The 25,019-nt window shown below is 44.7% G+C and overlaps 1 protein-coding gene across 1 annotated transcript in view; it reads left to right on the top strand.

The window, feature by feature from the left end:
* The window catches only part of GAB3 (GRB2 associated binding protein 3), a 154,189-nt gene extending 130,593 nt beyond the window's left edge, over window positions 1-23,596 (top strand). The window contains exons 5-10 of the mRNA XM_077285122.1: window positions 1,476-1,531; window positions 3,524-3,776; window positions 4,603-4,684; window positions 14,368-14,470; window positions 20,249-20,362; window positions 22,113-23,596. Of these exons, the coding sequence (XP_077141237.1) occupies window positions 1,476-1,531; window positions 3,524-3,776; window positions 4,603-4,684; window positions 14,368-14,470; window positions 20,249-20,362; window positions 22,113-22,229 (725 nt within the window). The 3' untranslated portion in view covers window positions 22,230-23,596. The remainder of the gene's footprint in view (window positions 1-1,475; window positions 1,532-3,523; window positions 3,777-4,602; window positions 4,685-14,367; window positions 14,471-20,248; window positions 20,363-22,112) is intronic.
* Window positions 23,597-25,019: the final 1,423 nt, after the last annotated feature.

Raw genomic sequence — 25,019 nt, forward strand, 5'->3', positions numbered from 1 at the left:
TAAATTAAAAAAACAAACAAAAACGAAATTTGAAAGGCCGAGAAGTAAAACCAAAAAAAATAACTGGTCATTAAAAGTCATTCAGGGGTTAAATATAATTGAACAGATCTGATCACATCTAGTGTTGTGGTTCAGTACTAATAGATCGTTAGACCCTTGGTTGGACTCGGATTTGTAAAATTTCGGGAAAATTGCTCCTGTATCAAAACTTTATAGAACTTATGTGTCCAAAATAGTGGATCCCCCTTTTAGGGTGCAGTCAGCCGTCCATATTACTTGCGACAGTCGCATCACAATCCTCAGACTGGCCGTCTGCTCTCCTCACCTGAGCGTGACAGCATGCATTTCTGCAGCCTAGTGAGGATCAGGTCAGAAGAGCCGACGGCCAGTCCGAGAGTTGCGATGCCACTCTCACGCAAGTAATTCATCCGTCTGACTGTACCCTTGCTGTGAGAATAACCCTGAAAAATTAATTTTACTCCTAGGAATAAACTTGTCACATTCATGCCTCATAGACGTTTGGTGCAGAGGGGATTTTTTGACTTTTTTGGAGAAAACGTTTTTCTTTTTTACCATCTTTCCATGATTTTAGGGGGGCGGTTTATTTTTTTCTTTTGCTCCTCTTCTTTGATAGTTGTTTCAACTCCAATATATAATGAAGGAAACACTAGGTAGCAAATATATGCTCATAAAGATAACTGGGCGTCTTCCGGGCATTTTCTAAGACTTCTCATTGCATTATAAGGTATAGAGCAACTTCAGAGCGGAAACCCTGAAGAATGAACAAGACACCTGTCATGTTGGAAACCTGCAGAGGTTAAAAGACGCCCAAAAGTCTTAATATATGAACAAGTTGTTTTTTATATAAAAATGTGTATGTTCATTCTATTCAGCGTTTTCCTTTTCAGGCTAGTTTCGGAGTGGAATCCACCTGAAAAAAGATGTCATGTGATTTTTTTTTTTCTCACACCCATAGATTTGAATGGGCGAGTATCACCTGATACATGAATTTCTTTTCACACGCAGATTCGGTCAGTGATAAAAAAAACTCATCTGCCCTGCTCCATTCAATAAGATCAGTCCGTGTACTGTCTGTTTTTTCATGGACAGCATTCGGACTGAAAAAACACTTGTGTGACCCTAACCTTAGAGTAAGGCCGGGGTCACACCTGCCAGTGCAATACTAGAAACTCACGCGAGTCTCTCTCATCAATACCTGGCACTGCCGCTGGCACTCGGGACCAGAGTGTGCAGCTACATAGAAATACATGCAGCTGCACGCTCCGCTCCCGAGTGCCGGCGGCAGTGCCGGGTATTGATGCGCGAGTTTCTCGCATTACACGCGCAAGTGTGACCCCGTCCTAACATTAAAAGTAGAACAGATCCTTAATGAGCCTTCCCCGTAGATTTGTTGGAACGCACTAGTAGTTTTTTGATGAACATAAAAAGTAATAAAATAAACTTCTGCCTTTCAGGTGACTTGGAAGAAAGCTCATTAAGGAGTAGAGATAAGAGACTCAGTTTAAATCTGGTTAGTACTCAACAATCATTATATTACTTTAATTTCATGTAGCCTTCAATATTTACATGAATTATAATATTGTTACTGTAAAGATAAATGCTTCATTACCGTTGTGTTCAGATAGAGTTCACATGCATCTTATGTATAATATCTTTATTTGAGAACGTCTTTTAATTAGAATATCCTGAGAATATCCATTCCATAATGAGAATATTCATTCCATGATGAGAATGTCCATTTCATGATGATGAGAATATACAGGCTACTGCCTCCACATTCAATAAATGCTCAGTAATTCAACTCCGCATTTCTTGAATGTGTAGAAAGCTTGTATATTCTCATAATTACAGAAGACTCCATATATTTGGCATCATACCGTAAAATTCACATCCTGGAAGACTTTATAAGAGAACCAGAATGCCGACAGCGGGTACCATTCGAGACTGGATGGAGGCTCCCTGTGGTGAACTGTGGAATTACACGTATGACAAATCTGCCCATTCTGAGCATATTACACCCTGGGCTGAAGCTTGCCTTATTACACCATTATGACGCTCATCATGCTCTGACCTTGTAAGATCCACACCCATAAAACTGATATTTTTTTATGTTCTTATCTCCCCTTGCTTCACTTGCAGTTATAGGCTTATATTTGCCTATTTTGTTTATTGCTTCAAAATTCGAAATATGCTGTAATATAGATTGACTTCCTATTTTCAGTGCAGCTGAATCAAATTATGCAATCAACAAAATATTAGAGCTGAAAATAACGTACATGATTAGAGGCATTAGCCGGTGAAAATAAGTTATTACCTATTCAGTGGATAGGTGATAACTTTTTGATTGTTGAGGTGTGACCACCGGGACCTCCACCGACCAGCAGAATGGGGAACATTTATACCGGTTAGAGTGGAGCAACAGTGCGTGAACGCGGCTCCATTAATTCGCTATGAGGCTGCCGCGCACTACGCTTGGCTTTATCCAGCAACCGCATAGAGAATGAATGGAGCGACAGTTGGGCATCCGACCTGCTCCATTAAAGTGCCCTTTCCTGCCAATCACTGTAGGTCCCAACGGTCGGACACCCACCGATCAGTAAGTCATCACTTAACCAACAGGTAGGTGATAACTTGTTTCTGTTTTTCCTGGACAACCCCTCTAAGTCACTGCTGTTATGGAAGTCTTAGGGTACGTCTCCACGGTCCGTTTCGCCGGCGGGATCGCCGCAGCGGCGAAGCCGCTCGGCGCTAAGCCCCGCCCCCTTAATGGGACGCGATGGTGCCGGATGTGTACAGTACACATCCGGGATCATCGCACCGCTCGCTATAGGGCCCTGTGATATGCCTTGCGGGGACGCTGCGTCCCCGCAAGGTGTACGGACATGCTGCGATCTGAAAAGACGCGCAGCATGTCCGGAGTCGCAGGGCCTCCGCGTGCGGGTTTCCACGAATAGTGGAGACGGGATTTCATAAAATCCCCTCCACTATGCTGGAACATCTGGACGCTGCTTGTTTGACGCTGCAGCGTCAAACAAGCAGCGTTTACGTACCGTGGAAACATACCCTAAGGGTATGTGTCCATGTTCAGGTTTGCTTCAGGCTTTGGTCAGGATTTTATGCAGGTAAAATCCTGACCAAAAATGCACCTGAGCTCACTGGCAGGTCACCTGCGGTGTTCCTGCGTGTTTTGCTCATTGTAGCAACATGCTGCGTTCCGAAAAAACGCAACGCATGTGCGTTTTTGCGGGAAAAACGCATGCGTTTTTTAACGCATAGTGGAGTCGGGATTTAATTAAATCCCCTCCACTATGCTGTAACATCTGGACGCTGCGTTTTTTACGCTGCGGCTCAGCGCTGCGTCAAAAACGCAACGTTTCCTGAACGTGGACACATACCCTTAATGGATGGCATTCTGGGCGTCTGGTCACTTGTTGCGTCATATATATATCATGATATAATAGTTGCAAAAAATGTTTGCTTCTTGTTCCCTTATGTCTTTTAGCCAAGGTTTACACCTCTTTACTCCTTTACATCAGACTGTTCAGAAGATAGCTATGTCCCCATGAACCCAAATGCCTCCCCATCAGTTTCTGAGTCAGACAGTAGCACAGATGGATATATACCAATGAGTCCAGTAACTGCGGCTTTCACCTTCCCGGCTTCAGTAAACTCAAAGGTTACAAGTCCTTTGCCAGAACTCCCAGTGGACCTAGAACCTCCTCCTGTAAATCGGGACCTGAAGCCTCGTCGAAAAAGTAAGTCAAAAGATCTAATTGTGCTTTTGTTATATCAGTGTCGGACTGGGGTGCCAAGGGCTCACCAGTAACAACTCCAGGGCCCCACTTTTCAGCAACATGCAAATGGACAGTATCCTCAATCACACATTTATATAATAATGAACTGGGCAGATTGATAAATGAATAAGATTTTGCCTTTATCTGTACATAGTGATTCAAGTATATTGTGCCAAGTACTGCTCATATAAGAAAATGGTGGCCCAGTCTTGCACAGTGGCCCACCGGAGGATTCTCCTGTTCTCCGGAGGGCCAGTCCAAGCCTGGTTATAATAATGTTTCAGCGTAGTTCCATGAAACATTTTATTTCTTTGATCACTTATCAGTCAATTAGCTGTAAGAACATTTATACTGTAGAACAGACCGTCAAATAGGCGCATCACAAAATCCTCCTACTAAATATTTGTTTTAATAAGCCTCAGCACATTCATGTTCTCAAGCACCTAAGGGTATATGCACATGAAATGTATTCTAGGCGGTCAAAAACAACAAGATTTTTTTTAACCACTTTATGTCCTAATGTTATGCAGTTTGTAATATACCTTATTAATCATATCTTCACGGATGCAGTGTTTTCTTGTCCCATGATGTACATCATGCTTATGAATTTACCATGCTAGTTCTGATGAAAGTTTTGATCATTATTATAATATCCAATTTACCAAACGGCATTATAATGGCACAAGAGAGTTCATCAGTAGTAGAAAATGTATTTTTCGTTTTGATGTACTTGTCATAAGTCACTTTTATATTATTATAAATGAACCAAACTTCTTTGTGTCCATAGTGCGTCCACCACCCCTGGACCTGCGTAATCTTTCTACAATTCGAGAGCATACTACGGTGACCAGAACATGGACAGTGCCTTAGTGAGTAGTCACAGGTTTTTTGGGGGTTTCGCAAATTATTAAAGCTTTGCCCAAATATTCCATACGACAAAACATATATGCTGATGCATGTCTGTCCAATGTATGCCAACACCGTTTTTGCTATAAACCAGGTCAGTGGGGACCAATAGGTATCAGGTTCATCATTGCATTTTCACCATTTTTTTTCACCACTTCTCAATTAGTGACTGAGATTTGTTACAATTTGCGACAAATTTATCAAACCTTTTACTCCTTTTTTAAGTATTTGTCTAGTTATTTACGGTAGTTAGTTTTCTGATTTTTATGTCAATGTGGCTTTTCCAAATGTTTTAGACTGATTTATCAAATTGAAAATGTAAAAAAAAGTCGCAAAACTGTTCAAAGACAAAAATAAAGAACATTTTTGGTTTTGCTCAAAATTTATGTAGCACAAGCGTCATTTTGAAGAATTTGTTGCAGAAGATGGCAACAAAACCCACAAGACAAAATCGAAAGGTGACTTAAAGCGAAACCGTCAGCAGGATTATGTTAAGTAAACTACAGGCATTGTTAGATTGGCATGGTTACACTGATTAAACTGATACCTGAGGCGAAGAAATCCATGTCGTGGTTCTCATGTAATTAGTGTTAGAAGTTTTCAGTTAATGAAATGCCCATGCTCTGGGGCTGGACTGTAGGCAGAGTCTTATCTTCCTGCTCTTTGCCAGAGAAAGCAAGGAAAGACCTGCCCACAGGCCGCCCAAAGCACAAACAGTCTGTCTCTATGATGAGGAGCATATTTGTGTTTCGGGGAGGCCTGTAGGCCGGCCTTTCCTTGGTTTCTATGGCTTAGAGCAGGAAGATTAGACTGCCTACAGTCCTGCACCAGAGCATGGCCAGATCATTAAATGAAAACTTCTAACACCGATTACACAAGAACCACAAGACGGATTTCTTCACCCCAGTGATCATTTTAATCAGTGTCATAGCGCCAATATGACAATGTTTGTAGTTTACTTAGCAAAATCCTGCTGACAGGTTCATTTTAAGAAAAAAAAGGTGGGGGACCCAACTGGATGACTGGTGCGCAGTGCAGTTCAGTCTCCGGCTGCTATTAAAACCATGTTTGTCTCTGAAACGCAGCAGAGTTTCAGAAACAAACATACATGGCTGAGATTGTACAGCCAGTGGCTGATACCCCTTCCGTCGGCAGCATGTATCAGGTGTCAGGGTCACTTTAAGGGTATATTAACATGTGATACTTTTGCAGCATATTTTACAAAGCATATTTAGTACATAAAATAACCAGCATTTTACAGTACCAGCATAATCAATGAGATTACATAAATCTTATGCACACGCTGATTTTTGTTTCTCGCACTATAGTGAACGCTTACAGCCGCCATTCACAGTATAGTGAACACTTACAGCCGCCATTCACAGTATAGTGAACGCTTACAGCCGCCGCTCGCAGTATGGGGAACGATTACAGCCGCCACTCGCAGTATAGTGAACGCCTACAGCCGCCACTCGCAGTATAGTGAACGCCTACAGCCGCCGCTCGCAGTATATTGAATGCTTACAGCCGCCACTCGCAGTATAGTGAGCACTTACAGCCACCACTCGCAGTATAGTGAGTGCTTACAGCCGCCGCTCACAGTATAGTGAGTGCTTACAGCCGCAGCTCGTAGTATAGTGAACGCCTACAGCCGCCGCTCACAGTATAGTGAATGCTTACAGCCGCTACTCGCAGTATAGTGAGCACTTACAGCCACCACTCGCAGTATAGTGAGTGCTTACAGCCGCCGCTCACAGTATAGTGAGTGCTTACAGCCGCTACTCGCAGTATAGTGAGCACTTACAGCCACCACTCGCAGTATAGTGAGTGCTTACAGCCGCCGCTCACAGTATAGTGAGTGCTTACAGCCGCAGCTCGTAGTATAGTGAGCACTTACAGCCACCACTCGCAATATAGTGAATGCTTACAGCCGCCGCTCGCAGTATAGTGAGCACTTACAGCCGCCGCTCGCAGTATAGTGAATGCTTACAGCCACCACTCGCAGTATAGTGAGTGCTTACAGCCGCCGCTCGCAGTATAGTGAGTGCTTACAGCTGCAGCTCGTAGTATAGTGAGCACTTACAGCCACCACTCGCAGTATAGTGAATGCTTACTGCCACTGCTCGCAGTATAGTAAAAGCTTACAGCCGCCGCTCGCAGTATAGTGAACGCCTACAGCCGCCGCTCGCAGTATAGTGAGTGCTTACAGCCACCGCACGCAGTATAGTGAGAGCTTACAGCCGCCGCTTGCAGTATAGTGAGCGCTTACAGCCGCCGCTGGCAGTACAGTGAACGCTTACAGCCACCGCTCGCAATGTAGTGAGCGCTTACAGCCACCGCTCGCAGTATAGTGAGCGCTTACAGCCACCGTTCACAGTATAATGAATGCTTACAGCCGCCGCTCGCAGTATGGTGAACGCTTACAGCCACCGCTCGCAGTATAGTGAACGCTTACAGCCACCGCTCGCAGTATAGTGAGCGCTTACAGCCACCGCTCGCAGTATAGTGAACGCTTACAGCCGCCGCTAGCAGTATAGTGAGCGCTTACAGCCGCCGCTCGCAGTATAGTGAACGCTTACAGCCGCCGCTCGCAATCTAGTGAGCGCTTACAGCCACTGCTCGCAGTATAGTGAGCACTTACAGCCACCGTTCACAGTATAATGAATGCTTACAGCTGCTGCTCGCAGTATACTGAGTGCTTACAGCCACCGCTCGCAGTATAGTGAACACTTACAGCCGCCGCTAGCAGTATAGTGAGCGCTTACAGCCACCGCTAGCAGTATAGTGAGCGCTTACAGCCACCGCTCGCAGTATAGTGAACGCTTACACATACCTCCCAACTTTTGAAGATGGGAAAGAGGGACAAAGTTTGCGGTGCGCTAAGCGCGCCGCGGCAAATTTTAGGCCACGCCTCTGACCACACCCATTCATAATTAGTCACACCCATATCCACGTCCCAACCACACCCATTTAGCACTGCTGATCACACTGTTTGATATACAATAGTTATAAACAAAAAAATATGGCCACACAGTGCTCCATACTGTATAATGACCGCACATGATGCTCCATACCGTATAATGACCGCACATGACGCTCCAAACTGTATAATGGCCACACATAACGCTCCATACTGTATAATGGCCACACATGACGCTCCATACTGTATAATGGCCACACATGACGCTCCATACTGTATAATGGCTGCACATGACGCTCCATACTGTATAATGGCCGCACATGATGCTCCATACTGTATAATGACCGCACATGATGCTCCATACTGTATAATGACCGCACATGATGCTCCATATTGTATAATGACTGCACATGATGCTCCATACTGTATAATGGCCGCACATGATGCTCCATACTGTATAATGACCGCACATGATGCTCCATACTGTATAATGACCGCACATGATGCCCCATACTGTATAATGGCCACACATGACGCTCCATACTGTATAATGACTGCACATGATGCTCCATACTGTATAATGACCGCACATGATGCTCCATACTGTATGATGACCACACATGATGCTCCATACTGTATGCTGGCTGCACATGATGCTTCATACTGTATAATGACTGCACATGATGCTGCATACTGTATAATGACCGCACATGATGCTCTATACTGTATAATGGCCACAGTTCTCCATACTGTATAATGACATACAGGCACGCAGCTCACACACACGCTCACACACATGCACACGCACACAGCTCACACACACGCAGCACACACACAGCTCACACACGCACGCAGCTCACACACATGCAGCATCACTCACACAGTATCACACATACACACGCAGCATCACAAACGCAGCTCACAAACACATGCAGCTTTGACACAAATGCATCACATACGCAGCCATCACACACACACACACAGCCATCACACACACACGCAGCCATCACACACACACACACGCAGCCATCACACACACGCGGCCATCACACACACACACACGCAGCCATCACACACACACACGCAGCCATCACACACACACGCAGCCATCACACACACACGCAGCCATCACACACACACACGCAGCCATCACACACACACACCCAGCCATCACACACACCCAGCCATCACACACACACCCAGCCATCACACACACACACACACACACACCCAGCCATCACACACACACACACACCCAGCCATCACACACACCCAGCCATCACACACACACCCAGCCATCACACACACCAGATACCTCATACACACATGACACACACACAAATGCAGCGTCACACACACACAATGACACATACATGCAGCATCAGACACACACCCATCTCACACACACACACACACACACAATCTCCTCTGTGTTGCAGGGGCGGCTGATCTGTCCATGTGCAGCTCTTCAGTTTCTCCGGCTGCTCACAGCTCTGCACTGTCCCGGCACCTCCCCCGTCTCTCCTTCTCTGCCGGGATAGCAGATAGGAGCAGGAGAAGCCGGAGCTCCGTGCACACACAGGAGGTAGTGAGTCGCTGACCTCTCATCTTGATCGCTGCTGGCTCTCTGCCCCAGCGTGGCAGCGCAGCACCGCCCCGCGCCGCACACACAGGGGGCGGGGGGGGGGGCGCGGGATCGGTCGGGAGGAGACCCAGCATGTATAAGAAAAAAAAAACAGCCACAAACCTAAGTTACTCAGGTGCCGCCCCCTGCATTGTCCCTGCCCTAGGCATGTAGTGCGGGACATTAGTGTCCCGCCCGGGATCCCGGGGCTGACTGTCAAAATCAGGACAGTCCCGCGGGATCCGGGACGGTTGGGAGGTATGCTTACAGCCGCCACTAGCAGTATAGTGAGCGCTTACAGCCACCGCTCGCAGTATAGTGAACGCTAGTACAGCAACCGCTCGCAGTATAGTGAGCGCTTACAGCCACTGCTCGCAGTATAGTGAACGCCTACAGCCGCTGCTCGCAGTATAGTGAGTGCTTACAGCCACCGCTTGCAGTATAGTGAGTGCTTACAGCTACCGCTCGCAGTATAGTGAGTGCTTACAGCCACCGCTCGCAGTATAGTGAGTGCTTACAGCCACCGCTTGCAGTATAGTGAGTGCTTACAGCCACCGCTCGCAGTATAGTGAACGCCTACAGCCACCGCTTGCAGTATAGTGAGTGCTTACAGCCACCGCTTGCAGTATAGTGAGTGCTTACAGGCACCGCTTGCAGTATAGTGAGTGCTTACAGCCACAGCTTGCAGTATAGTGAGTGCTTACAGCCACCGCTCGCAGTATAGTGAGTGCTTACAGCCACCGCTCGCAGTATAGTGAGCGCTTACAGCCACCGCTCACAGTATAGTGAGCGCTTACAGCCGCCGCTAGCAGTATAGTGAGCGCTTACAGCCACCGCTCGCAGTATAGTGAACGCTTACAGCGGCCGCTAGCAGTATAGTGAGCGCTTACAGCCACCGCTCGCAGTATAGTGAACGCTTACAGCAACCGCTCGCAGTATAGTGAGCGCTTACAGCCACTGCTCGCAGTATAGTGAACGCCTACAGCTGCTGCTTGCAGTATAGTGAGTGCTTACAGCCACCGCTTGCATTATAGTGAGTGCTTACAGCCACCGCTCGCAGTATAGTGAGCGCTTACAGCCACTGCTCGCAGTATAGTGAACGCCTACAGCCACTGCTCGCAGTATAGTGAGTGCTTACAGCCACTGCTTGCAGTATAGTGAGTGCTTACAGGCACCGCTTGCAGTATAGTGAGCGCTTACAGCCACTGCTCGCAGTATAGTGAACGCCTACAGCCACTGCTCGCAGTATAGTGAGTGCTTACAGCCACCGCTTGCAGTATAGTGAGTGCTTACAGCCACCGCTCACAGTATAGTGAGTGCTTACAGCCACCGCTTGCAGTATAGTGAGCGCTTACAGCCACCGCTCGCAGTATAGTGAGCGCTTACAGCCGCCTCTCGCAGTGTAGTGAGCGCTTACAGCAGCCGCTAGCAGTATAGTGAGCGCTTACAGCCACCGCTCACAGTATAGTGAGCACTTACAGCCGCCGCTAGCAGTACAGTGAGCCGTGACTGTAGTCCCTCCATGGATTCCTCCGTCACTGAAATTCGGCAGCTTTTGGGAGTTAATTTTCTCCCGATAGCTGCACTGCAGATTAAAGAAGCCCTCCCATCTGAAGATTTTTTTTATTAAATGTGTGCTACTTTCTCACCTGCTCTCCAGTGTCCTGTGTCGTTCTGCACCGCTTCTCCATGGCATCACCACTTTGCCGAGACTCTCTGGGTCACACTGCGCTCTGTGTGACCCAGAAGGAGCTTTTATATTGTATGTATCTGGAGCGTCAGAACGAGGTGCCATAGACTTCTGTAGTAAAAGAGGCTTCTGGCTCTCGCATAGAGTGAGCCGGATAGCCGGAATATCAGTGAGAAACAGTGCTGGACACATGAGGACATTGCATACACATATACACACATTTAGTAAAACATCTATATTGGAGGGCTTCTGTAACCTTTTATCTGCAGGTAAAGGGCATTTTCTGGGTTGACCGGTTCTGTTTAAAGGCAGAACTTGGATGAGATCCATAATATAGCTTTAGGTACGGAGACACATTCACACAGTTTCAAGCCTCCTATTAGCTATTGATCTGCAGTTCACTTGTGGTGGGTAATTGTTGTGGATCTAACCCCGCATTATGAAAGAAGTATAACATATAGGCCGGGGACACACACAACGTATAAAAAAACGGTCCGTTTTTCACGGACGAGAATCTCACAAATGTTTCCAAAACAGTGATCCGTGTGCAGTGCGAGGATGCGATTTCCTCGCATCAAATGATCCATTTGACATCCGTGTGACATCCGTATGGCATCCGTATGCCGAGATTTTCTCGCAGGCTTGCAAAACCGACATCTAATGGATGTTATGTGCTCAAATGTTCATTATAACATATCTACAGTATGTATATGTATATATATATATATATATATATATATATATATATATGTCATTGAGACACACATATATATATATATATACTGTATATTCTGTATTTATATTCAGTTCAGCGTGATATATGTGAAAAGCCGGTAATTCAATTGCCGGCTTCTCATTTCTCCTTCACAAACCCGACAGGATATGACACATGGTTTACATGCAGTAAACCATCTTGTATCCCTTTTGTTTTTGCATATTCCACACTACTAATGTTAGTAGTGTGTATGTGCAAAATTTGGGCGCTGTAGCTTGTAAAATAAAGGGTTAAATGGCGGAAAAAATTGGCGTGGGCTCCCGCGCAATTTTCTCCACCAGAGTGGTAAAGCCAGTGACAGAGGGCAGATATTAATAGCCTAGAGAGGGACCATGGTTATTGGCCCCCCCTGGCTACAAACATCTGCCCCCAGCCACCCCAGAAAAGGCACATCTGGCAGATGCGCCTATTCTGGCACTTGGCCACTCTCTTCCCACTCCCGTGTAGCGGTGGGATATGGGGTAATGAAGGGTTAATGTCACCTTGCTATTGTAAGGTGACATTAAGCCAGATTAATAATGGAGAGGAGTCAATTATGACACCTATCCATTATTAATCCAATTGTATGAAATGGTTAATAAAACACACACACACATTATTAAAAATTATTTTAATGAAATAAACACACAGGTTGTTTTAATATTTTATTGCTCTCTCAATCCACCTGAAGACCCTCGCTTGGCAAAATAATAAACCCACAATATACATACCTTCAGATGAACTGTCACGTCCCACGAAGTAAATCCATCTGAAGGGGTTAAATCATTTTACAGGCAGGAGCTGCGCTAAAGCACTTGCTCGTACCTGTAAACCCCGGGTGCTGAAAGGAAAGCATGATGATCTGTACTTACCTTGAGTCGCGGTGAGGCGCCCTCTGCAGGATGAACTCACATGAACTCGAGCGTGGGAACTTTTCCAAGGCTGCAGTTCATGAGAACATCCACCAGAGGGCGCCTCACCGCGACTCAATGTAAGTACAGATCACTCAGCTTTCCTTTCAGCACCCGGGGTTTACAGGTACAAGCGAGTGCTTTAGCACAGCTCCTGCCTGTAAATTGATTTACTTTGTGGGACCTGACAGTTCATCAGAGGGTATGTATATTCTGGGTTTATTATTTTGCCAAGCGAGGGTCTTCAGGTGGATTGAGAGAGCAATAAAATATTAAAACAACTTGTGTGTTTATTTCATTCAAATAATTTTTAATAATGTGTGTGTGTTTTATTAACCATTTCATACAATTGGATTAATAATGGATAGGTGTCATAATTGACGCCTCTCCATTATTAATCTGGCTTAATGTCACCTTACAATAGCAAAGTGACATTAACCCTTCATTACCCCATATCCCACCGCTACACGGGAGTGGGAAGAGAGAGGCCAAGTGCCAGAATAGGCGCATCTGCCAGATGTGCCTTTTCTGGGGTGGCTGAAGACAGATGTTTGTAGCCGGGAGGGGCCAATAACTATGGACCCTCTCTAGGCTATTAATATCTGCCCTCAGTCACTGGCTTTACCACTCGGGCGGAGAAAATTGCGCGGGAGCCCACGCCAATTTTTTCCGCAATTTAACCCTTTATTTGACACGCTACAGCGCCCACATTTTGCACATACACACTACTAACATTAGTAGTGTGGAATATGCAAAAAAAAGGGGATATGAGATGGTTTACTGTATGTAAACCATGTCTCATATCATGTCGGGTTTGGGAAGGAGAAATGAAAAGCCGGCAATTGAATTACCGGCTTTTCACTAACACCGCTGCGTATTTCTCGCAATGCACACACATGGTCCGTGTGTAATCTGATTTTTTCTCGCACCCATAGACTTGCATTGGCGAGTCTCGGCCGAGATACGCTGACAATCGCAGCATGCTGCGATTTCACTCGGATCCTGAATACGGTGGAGAAAATATCGGATGATGGGAGCTGCACCATAGATTAACATTGGGCCGAGTGCTATGCGATTTTTTATCGCATAGCACTCGTCCGTATTACGGTCTAGTGTGACCCCGGCCTTAGTCGGATTCCCCTAAGCCACCAAAGACCAATTAAAGCCGCACCCATCCCAGTGACAATGTGGCCGATTGGGCTCCTGTTCTCGCTCCGATCCTAATAGGCGACACTAATATTTATGGCGATTTAATGCTTTGCAAACATCACGTCGTACAATCTCTTGCGTCGGTTTTCAGCACAGCTGCAAACCTAAACATTGGCAGGAAAATGATCGGCTCAGTAAAACAGCCCCCAGTGTCTCGTAAAGCAAATATGACAAAGAGAAGAGAAATAGGCTAAGGTATGAATCAGACCCGGCCCTTGGATGAGAAGCAAATAAATATTACATGAGGACACAGCTGCTCGCACGCTCCAGACAGACATTTCACGTCTGCGTGTTCTGCAGCGGGTGGAAATAAAACTCATAAAGTCACGTGTCTCGGTGGATGGGCACCGTCTGCCATGTACGTGGATGGAGACTTCGCCCTTCTTGCCCTGCTGACCTCACCTCCATACTGGTGTTCTTAGAAGCAGCAAAAGTAGTAGGCCATGTTTATGGGCCATATGTGCAGTGTCAGGAGTTGGCTGTGATTCAGAGCATCTGTAACATGCTTGTCTGACCTCTTCCATGTTTTCTTTCCTAGCAATCGAACCAGCTTTATCTCCCCAGAAAGTGACGGTATTAGCTCAGCAAATATGTTTTCCAGTTCTCTCTCAGGAGAAGAGGAGGAAAGCTATATTCCAATGGTAAATGTCTTACGTCTTCACCGGCTCTGTTATATGCAGTGCAGACTTCCATAGCTATTTTACTGTGGGTAACACATACAGGTGCATCTCACAAAATTAGAATATCATCAAAGAGTTCATTTATTTCAGTTCTTCAATACAAAAAGTGGAACCCATATAGTATATAGAGTCATTACAGAGTGATCTATTTCAAGTGTTTATTTCTGTTAATGTTGATGATTATGGCTTACAGCTAATGAAAACCCAAAAGTCATTATCCAAGGTAAATTAGAATACTTTATAACACCAGTTTGAAAAAATGATTTTAAAATCCGAAATGTTGGCCTACAGAAATGTATTTTCAATAAATAACCTCAATATTTGGTTTGGGCTCCTTTGGCATCAATTACTGCATCAATGTGGCATGGCATGGAGGCGATCAGCCCGTGGCACTGCTGAGGTGTTATGGAAGCCCAGGTTGCTTTGATAGCAGCCTTCAGCTCATCTACATTGTTGGGTCTGGTGTCTCATCTTCCTCTTGACAATGCCCCATAGATTCTCTATAGGGTTAAGGTCAGGCGAGTTTGCTGACCAATCAAGCACAGTGATACTGTTGCTTTAAACCAGGTATTGTACTTTTGGCAGTGTGGATAGGTGCCAGGTCCTGCTGGAGAATGACATTTCCATCTCCAATAAGCTTGTTGGCAGAGGGAAGCATGAAGTGCTCAAAAATTTCCTGGTAGACGGCTACGCTGACTTTGGTCTTTATAAAACACAGTGGACCTACACCAGCAGATGACATGGCTCCCGACAAGCTTTATGCAGATGGAAATATCATTCTCCAGCAGGACTTGGCACCTGTCCACACTACCAAAAGTACCAATACCTGGTTTAAAAATAACAGTATCACTGTGCTTGATTGGCCAGCAAACTCGCCTGACCTTAATCCCATACAGAATCTAAGGGATATTGTCAAGAGGAATAATAATAATCTTTATGTTTACCGTATATAGCGCTAACATATTCTGCAGGACTTTACAGTTTGCACACATTATCATTGCTGTCCCCGATGGGGCTCACAATCTAAATTCCCTATCAGTATGTCTTTGTAATGTGAGAGGAAACCGGAGTACCCAGAGGAAACCCACACAAACACGGAGAGAACATACAAACTCTTTGCAGATGTTGTTCTTGGTAGGATTTGAACCCAGGACTCCAGCGCTGCAAGGAGACACTGTGATGCGGAAGAGGAAGATGAGAGACACCAGACTAAGCAATGCAGATGCACTGAAGGCTGCTATCAAAGCAATCTGGGCTTCCATAACACCTCAGCAGTGCCACGGGCTGATCGCCTCCATGCCACGCTGCATTGATGCAATAATTGATGGCAAAGGATCTCTGACCAAGTATTGAGTGCATTTACTGAATATACCTTTGAGTAGGCCAAAATTTCGTACTTTAAAATAATTTTTTCATCAACATTAAGTTTTTGTATTGAAGAATTGAAATAAATTAACTTTTTGATGATATTCTAATTTTGTGAGATGCACCTGTAGATATATATATATATATGTATAGCATATATAGTTGTGTGAAAAAGTGTTTGCCCCCTTCCTGATTTCCTATTATTTTGCATGTTTGTCACACTTAAATATTTAAGATCACCAAAGAAATTTAAATATTAGACAAAGATAACACAAGTAAACACAAAATGTAGTTTTTAAATGAGGGTCTTTAGTATTAAGGGAAAAAGAAATCCAAACCTACAGGGCCCTGTGTGAAAAGTGATTGACTTTGAGGGCAGAGTAAAGTACTGAAGTGCCCTGGCAGGGCCTCTCTGACCTTTCCCAGCACCTGCGCACTGCAGTACTTTACTCTGCCCTTAACAGGGCAGAGAAGTATGCCTGAGCAGGAGCGCCGATGCCTGCGAGCAATGAAGAAGCAGGAGTGCGTCGTCGCAAGAAAATGGGAGGCGCCGGACCCAGACCTGCGGCACCCATCAGACCGCACCGCACAGGAACCGCCCTTCCGGGTGAGTATAATATAACCTATTTTTCTTCACTTGCAGGTCGGACCGAGGGCTTATCTACAGCATTATAGAATGCTGTAGATAAGCCCTGAAAGGCAGTGGCCGCCTCTTATAGCCGCAAAATCTGCTGATAGGTTCCCTTTAATGTCAGTGTTCATGACTCCACCATAAGAAAGAGACTGGGCAAAAATGGCCTGCTTGGCAGAGTTCCAAGATGAAAACCACTGCTGATCAATAAGAACATAAAGGCTTATCTTAGTTTTGCCAGAAAACATCTTGATAATCACCAAGACTTTGGGGAAAATACTCTATGGACTGATGAGTCAAACGTTGAACTTTTTGGAAGGTGCATGTCCCTTTACATCTGGTGTACAAGTAACACAGCATTTCAAAAGAGGAACATCATACAAACAGTAAAATATGGTGGTGATAATGTGATGGTCTGGGGCTGTTTTACAGCTTCAGGACCTGGAAGACTTGCTGTGGTAAATGGAAACATGAATTCTGCTGTCTACCAAAAAAACCTAAAAGAGAATGTCTGGCCATCTGTTCGTAACCTCAAGCTGAAACACACTTGGGTTATGCAGCAGAGCAGTGATCCAAAACACACAGCAAGCCCACCTCTGAATGGCTTAAGAAGAAAAAATTAAGAATTTGGAGTGGCCAAGTCAAAATACTGACATTAATCTGAATGAGATGCGGAGGCATGACCTTAAAAAGACGATTCATGCTCGGAAACCGTCCAATGTGGCTGAATTACAAAAATTCTGCAAAGATGAGTGGGCCAAAATTCCTCCAGAGCGTTTGTAAAAGGCTCATTGCCAGTTATTGCAAATGCTTGAATTCAGTCATTGCTGCTAAGGGTGGCCCAACTAGTTATTAAGTTTAGGGGGCAATTACTACCTAGCTACAGGGCCCTGTAGGTTTGGATTTCTTTTCCCTTAATAATAAAGACCTTCAATTAAAAACTGCATTTTGTGTTTACTTGTGTTATCTTTGTCTAATATTTACATTTGTTTAGTGATCTGAAATATTTAAGTGTGACAAATAAGCAAAGGAAGGAGTGGTGCAAACACTTTTTCACACAACTGTACATAACACAGTTTATTCATATTGGCTAGTTTTGCTTGGGCCTTAAAGAGAATCTGTCACCATGTTTTTGCTGTTGCTATGCAACCATGATCTAGGGGCAGAGACCCCGATTCCTGCGATGTATCACTTACTGGGCTGCTTTCAGTCATTTTGATGCAATACCTGTTTTCTTTGCTGCAGATCTAGCAGTTCTCTAAATGCTGAGCTCTGTATAATCCCGCCCACATCACGGATTGGCAGCTTTCTGTGTGCACTGTGCATAAGCAGAAAGCTGCCAATCACTGGTTAGGGTGGGATTATTCTGAGGAGGAGGACTACATGGACATAATAATTGGCAATATTGCACTGAAAGTCGTTAAAGGAAGAACCAAACAATATCCAGTATGAGTTACTGTAATCTGGAGCAGTCTTATTCTAAGATGTCTACATTTAAGACCGTACCCCAATATGTCTAGATTAGGGGATTTGCTGGCATCTAGTATGGCCTTATGAATGCACCGCACCAAATGTGGCACTTTCATTTACCTTGTAAATCGCACAGCTGATGGCCATCTGCATGTGCATTTGGTTTTCCCTGAATATGCATAGCATATAAATTAAAGATTTTTGTTATGTTTTTTCTGTACTGGCCTAATTAAAATCCTGCTGCCTATTCACCATCTGTCTGCCACAATTATAGCTTGGAGCTCAAAATAGTTTGTTATGTCAGAAAAGCATTAACATAGAGATATACATTCTGATCAAACGAGCAATGCTGATATTACTAGATATAGTTAGTTACCAATGGTCGGACATGAAAAGTATGAAAAAAGGACAAAATGGACTGAAAGCCCAACTTTATCAAAGTATTAGAGGTGAGGAATCCATTGCCTCTTAACCCATTACTTGCCAAATTAAAATTTTTACAAGTACAGATTTTTCAGAAAAGGGCATCCCAGTATTCAATTAAAAATGGCAATGACATGATTTCCTAAAACACAACACACAAAAAATTGGACCTAATTATAAAAATTATAAAATCTTAGTTGCTTGAAGCTAAAGATTAGGCATCCCAAAAAAGGACATTGGTAGATAATGTTAAGATTCAAGGTAAATTAGGGCATAGACGTTTGTTAAAGAAACACCAGGGGTAACAATTAATAGACCATCCATGGTCACCTAAGGATGTGTTCACACCATGAGTGATTGGTGAGATCTTGATGTTGCATATTTTCTGCACTTATTACTTGCTTTTTTCTTTGCGTTTTTGAACTTGTTTTTATTGTGATTTTGACGCTGCCTTTTTTTGTCTCTTGTGGGTTCGGCATGTTTTACATTAAGCTGTTTTGCTTGTGATGCTTGATGCTGTTTGACTTTAACACAAGTACTTCATTAATACAGTTGTGTGCAGATATCATGCGTTTTTAGTACGTTTCTACATCAAAAACATACGTAGAATGAATATGCGTTTTTTTTCCCGCATCTATGGAATTTTTCACATTCTCACTGACATGTGGATTTCGCAGCGCAGGCCACTTTACGCTGCATAAAGAAGAAGCACAGTGGGCACGAGATTTCTATAATCTCATTCATTTTCCTGTGAATGTAACTTTGTGCGGCCAAAATACATAGCGTCAAGAACTCACCAAAAGCTCAGTATGGGAACTTAGCCTCAGAGGGGAAGTGACCCGGAGATTGGAAGAACCCCACCGAGCCCCCTGTATTAGCTCCTGCACCAGAGACGTTACATTACAAAGTCCATAGCAGTAGCCACCACTTATTACCTACCGTACTTCTTGCCTTCATTCGTCCTCTGTGCTCATATGCAGTCTAGCTGACTGCGCCTGTGCGGCCGCCCTGCCAGACATCCCGCCACGCAGTGTGAATAAATCATAAGTCACTGCGAGGCGGGGATTCACAGGCAGGGTGTCCGCACAGGCGCAGTCACCGAGACTGCATATGAGGACAGGCAGCGCTCACTGCGCCTGCCCAAGGCAGGAGAAAAGAGCGCAGGCGCAGGCTATTTTCAAAACAGCGGTGAGGAGGCGGCGCCAAGAAGATTTGAGTGACGGCTGTGTGGCGTCTGCAGCAGGGGGGAAAGGCCTGCCTCCTTGACTGAAGAAAAGGTATTTAGGACAAATTATAAAACAGATTATTTCGGCAGTTAAAGCACCCAGAACTAAAAGAGCCACCTTGTCAGAATGCAGCATTACTGCTGCACAAGGTGGCTCTTTTAGTTAAAAACGCCTGGGGGGGGGGTGATAGGTTCCCTTTAATATGGTTTCTCAAAATGACTACTTATAACATAACCTCTGATGGATTATTTATTTCTATGTGCATATTCAAGTGGTGCTACATGCAGCCCAACCATATAGGCTGTCAATCAATGTACCGGGGAATGATTACAATGCCCTGTATAATGAGCGTTGACTGTAGCTGCCCCCTGCACTTCCCCAATGACTGGAGATGAGCAGCTACAGGGAGAATTAAAACTTCATGTTCTCCCTGTAGCCGCTGCTTCAGCTAACTAAACAGGCATTATTTAGACGCTATTCACCTGCAGATAACCTCCGTGTTTGCCAATAAATAGCTTTTTTGGATGTGACATGTTTCCTTATAGTCAGAATTCTCCAATAGGTTGTATGAAAATGAGTTTGTAGATTGGACAACCCCATTAACTATGTTTTCATTTCCTAAAGGAGCAGAGACAAGGGATATCCCCCAGCAGTGGCAGTTTCCCATGGCCTAGGAAGTTTAATCTTGATTATCTGGCATTAGATTTTAATTCTGCATCTCCATCTCCTGTACAAAAGGTGAGATCTCTAGAGTAATTGTCATGTGTACATTTACCATGGAAATATTCCAGTTAAAGGAGTTGTCTGGGACTTTAACATTGATCGGCACCTCCACCGATCAGCTGTTCCCGGTGTCGGTGGTGGCCGCAACAGCTCAGTTACAGACTGCACAGCTCCACTGACAGAATAGTGGCCGTGCTGCGTGCTGCATATCTGCACCCTATTGACATCAGTAGACGGCGGATGTGCAGTACCTGGCTGTGGACACTATTCTGTTTTTTTGGTCTCTACCATTAACTTGTATTTGTGAGTCTCGTCCGATATATGCAGCCACTCGCAGCATGCAGCAATTTTTTCTCATTCAGACTCCACCTGAGAAAAAAATTGCAGATCAGCATTGAATAACATATTTTATATGAGATTGCACTCGTCCGATTTATATGCAGATGTGAGCGAGGCCTAAGTGAGAGAATGGCTGCAGTGGTCAGGTGCATTGTATTAATGATGTGACCGCTGCAGCCTATCAACAAAGACAAGTAGCAACAGCAGAAAGGTGACAGTGGAGCTTCACTCTCCCTGACAAAACTGACATCCGGAGAAAGTTGGCCCTGCTGCTGCTCTCTCATTTCCTCAGTTTCATCTGAAGGAAGCAAGAGTGAAGCGTGCCATGTACAGCTTCTGATTGGCTGCAGGGTTCATGTGACAATGTCATGTGAGCCCCAGGAGAGGTGGCGCCAGCACCAGAAGTGAGTACAGGCCGTTTTTATTTTACTTGGGAGAATATAGTAATTGAGAAGGGTTTGTCCAAGTAGTGGACAACCCCTTTAAAAAACACAAACAAACATATAGTTGGAAAATACCTTTAAAGCGTAAGGCTCACCTTGTGAAGTGGACCTGCTAAGCCCCAGGTCCAGGTGAGCACACAGACACGGGCATCAGTGCAGCTGGCAATGGTACATGGGGTGTGTGGACGTGACACATACAGGAGTCCCGAGAACAGTAGGAAGGGCGAAGAGAAGTCAGCAGAGCAGCAGGGATTGTGGCAGGCTAGCAAAGTGTGCACAGGAACTGAAAAATGCTAAACTAGAGTCATGAATAAGAATCCAAAGACATAAGTGTGTGTCCTAATGGGCCTTAAAAGGCCTACGGAGATTGTCACATGCCGGGCAACCTGTAAAGCCCGATGTGGAGTACAATAGAGGGCACCGGACTGAGGTGAGGGGAGCAGAGCCTGGACCCGGGACAGGTGTGTGTCCTAATGGGCCTTAAAAGGCCTACGGAGATTGTCACATGCCGGGCAACCTGTAAAGCCTGACGTGGAGTGCAGCAGAGGTCAGCGGACAGAGCTGAGGGGAGCAGAGCCTGGACCCGGGACAGGTGTGTGTCCTAATGGGCCTTAAAAGGCCTACGGAGATTGTCACATGCCGGGCAACCTGTAAAGCCCGATGTGGAGTACAATAGAGGGCACCGGACTGAGGTGAGGGGAGCAGAGCCTGGATCCAGGACAGGTGTGTGTCCTAATGGGCCTTAAAAGGCCTACGGAGATTGTCACATGCTGGGCAACCTGTAAAGCCTGACGTGGAGTACAACAGAGGGCAGCGAACTGAGCTGAGAGGAGCAGAGCCTGGACCCGGAACTGGTGTGGAGCATAAAGTTTACAATAAAGTTTATATACATTAACCCTACACTGACCTTTTTGTTTGTTGTGTATTATAAATCTTACATGTATTCTCTATTATATCCTGACAATATTTCTTATTGACCACAGAAACCTTTCTTGTCTGAGGAGCAGCGAGTAGACTACGTACAAGTGGATGAGAAGAAGACCCAAGCGCTGCAGAACACTAAACAGGAGTGGTCTGACGAGAGACAATCTAAAGTGTAAAGCCGCGTTCATGGTCGTTCTTACGTTTTGCACTAGATTGACACATTTATATTGCAGCTAAATGGACATTTTTTATTACTTGCCTTCCAAGCTGCAGGGGGAAATAAGGAAAAACCAAGGGACAAACTGTATTTATTTCCCTAAATACTTTATGTGCAAAGTGCTGAGAGTTCCCGCTCGCATCCATGCATCTAATGCAGGCGCGACTGTATACATGGGAGTACGCTCCAGGTACAGAATGTATGAAGGATGAGATGGAGTCTACACATTACCACTTCATTTCTTGATAAGCCATATGAAATGCAGCACATCATGTAATGACGTTCTTCCTCCTGAGAGACGGATGATGCTCCCATCGCACGGAGTGGTCTCGCTCCCTCAGTTTTTATAGTGCACATTAGACCTCTCGGTTTTAGAATAGGTGTAATGAATTCCACAGTTTTGATATATTTATATTAGCGGCACTGTAGTTTATGCACTGCACTCTCTTTTTTATTATTGTGATCTATTTTTATGTTCTCTATGAAACTTAATGTCAAACTTAGGGGCAGAATAATTGCACCACTGTGTTTAGCTATAGCACTGAGACTCGAAAAATGGCCGAGTTCGAGTTGTGTTTCTGAAAGTCACAACTGTGATAAGCCTGAGCTGTGTCTGGGAAAGGAGAGGATTTGGGCTTTGTAGGGGAGACTTTGGTGTAATAATTATCACTAATATTAACAATGTACCCATTCCAATGCATAGAATATTATCCAATGTGCTAAAAATGTAGGAGAATGCAAACTTTCAAAATATGCAAAAATGAGATTACAGATACGCTGTACACTGATTGCTAATGATTTAAAGGAAATGTGTCAACTCCCTGGCCTTGTCTGTTTTAGCAAATACTTACATTCTTCAACAAAATAACAATTATGGATCATTCTTTCTCATAACCCTACATAGTGCTATTCCTCTGTTATTCACCCTGGGAATGGATTCATACATTAATACATGATTTTTACCATGATAAATGCTGGTGTCCCTACACTGTCAGGCACAATCAGCACGGATATTAATACTCTCTCTCTCTCTCTCTATATATATATACACTCACCGGCCACTTTATTAGGTACACCATGCTAGTAACGGGTTGGACCCCCTTTTGCCTTCAGAACTGCCTCAATTCTTCGTGGCATAGATTCAACAAGGTGCTGGAAGCATTCCTCAGAGATTTTGGTCCATAATGACATGATGGCATCACACAGTTGCCGCAGATTTGTCGGCTGCACATCCCAAAGATGCTCCATACAAGGCAGGATGGATCCATGCTTTCATGTTGTTTACGCCAAATTCTGACCCTACCATCCGAATGTCGCAGCAGAAATCGAGACTCATCAGACCAAGCAACGTTTTTCCAATCTTCTACTGTCCAATTTCGATGAGCTTGTACAAATTGTAGCCTCAGTTTCCTGTTCTTAGCTGAAAGGAGTGGTACCCGGTGTGGTCTTCTGCTGCTGTAGCCCATCTGTCTCAAAGTTCGACGCACTGTGCGTTCAGAGATGCTCTTAGGCCTACCTTGGTTGTAACGGGTGGCGATTTGAGTCACTGTTGCCTTTCTATCAGCTCGAACCAGTCTGCCCATTCTCCTCTGACCTCTGGCATCAACAAGGCATTTCCGCCCACAGAACTGCCGCTCACTGGATTTTTTTTCTTTTTCGGACCATTCTCTGTAAACCCTAGAGATGGTTGTGCGTGAAAATCCCAGTAGATCAGCAGTTTCTGAAATACTCAGACCAGCCCTTCTGGCACCAACAACCATGCCACGTTCAAAGGCACTCAAATCACCTTTCTTCCCCATACTGATGCTCGGTTTGAACTGCAGGAGATTGTCTTGACCATGTCTACATGCCTAAATGCACTGAGTTGCCGCCATGTGATTGGCTGATTAGAAATTAAGTGTTAACAAGAAGTTGGACAGGTGTACCTAATAAAGTGGCCGGTGAGTGTATATATATATATATATATATATATATATATATATATATATATATACAATTGTTATTTTATGGAGATTATTTCAAGGTAAACAGACAAGTCGGAGGAGCTAGCACGTCCATGTTAAGGGCATGTGCAGACGACCGTTTTATCCCCATTCGAGAAAATTGTTCCGATTCTGGCGATCAGAGTGTGATCTCGAATTTTTTTCACGGACCCATAGACATGAATGGGCCAGTGCCATCCGATTCTTGGCGGTAAATCGTGCATGCTGCGAGTGGTCCAAGGAAAAAATCCCACATGTGCACAGCTCCATAGAATAAAATGGGGATGAACACCATGGATTTGCCTTATCTGAGTTATACGGTCGTCTCCACAAGCCCTAGGCCACCTGCACACATTGAGTTTTTTACCTCAGTATTTGTAAGCCAAACCCAGAAGATGGTGATAAATACAGAAGTGGTGACGTGTTTCTATTATACTTTTCCTCTGACTGACCCACTCCTGGTTTTGTCTTACAAATACTGAGGTAAAAAACTCACCAAATACTCAACGTGTACATGTGCCCTAAGGAGACTACTTTGAAAAATGGGAATTCCAAGTATTTGTGTGTCCTTCAGCAGAAGAGCCAATACTGAAGTGAACAGAGATGACAGATTTACCTGAGTACAGAGCAGATCCTACAAGTGTCACTGCTTCTGTTTTTATTGCAGACATGACAATAATGACAGATCCTGACCCTGATCCTGCACATGACTATTATTTCTCCCCAAGCAGTACACATACATTCCCATATGTATCTGTGATCATTAT

Source organism: Ranitomeya variabilis, chromosome 2, assembly GCF_051348905.1.
Source record: "Ranitomeya variabilis isolate aRanVar5 chromosome 2, aRanVar5.hap1, whole genome shotgun sequence".
NCBI classification, from domain to species: domain Eukaryota; kingdom Metazoa; phylum Chordata; class Amphibia; order Anura; family Dendrobatidae; genus Ranitomeya; species Ranitomeya variabilis.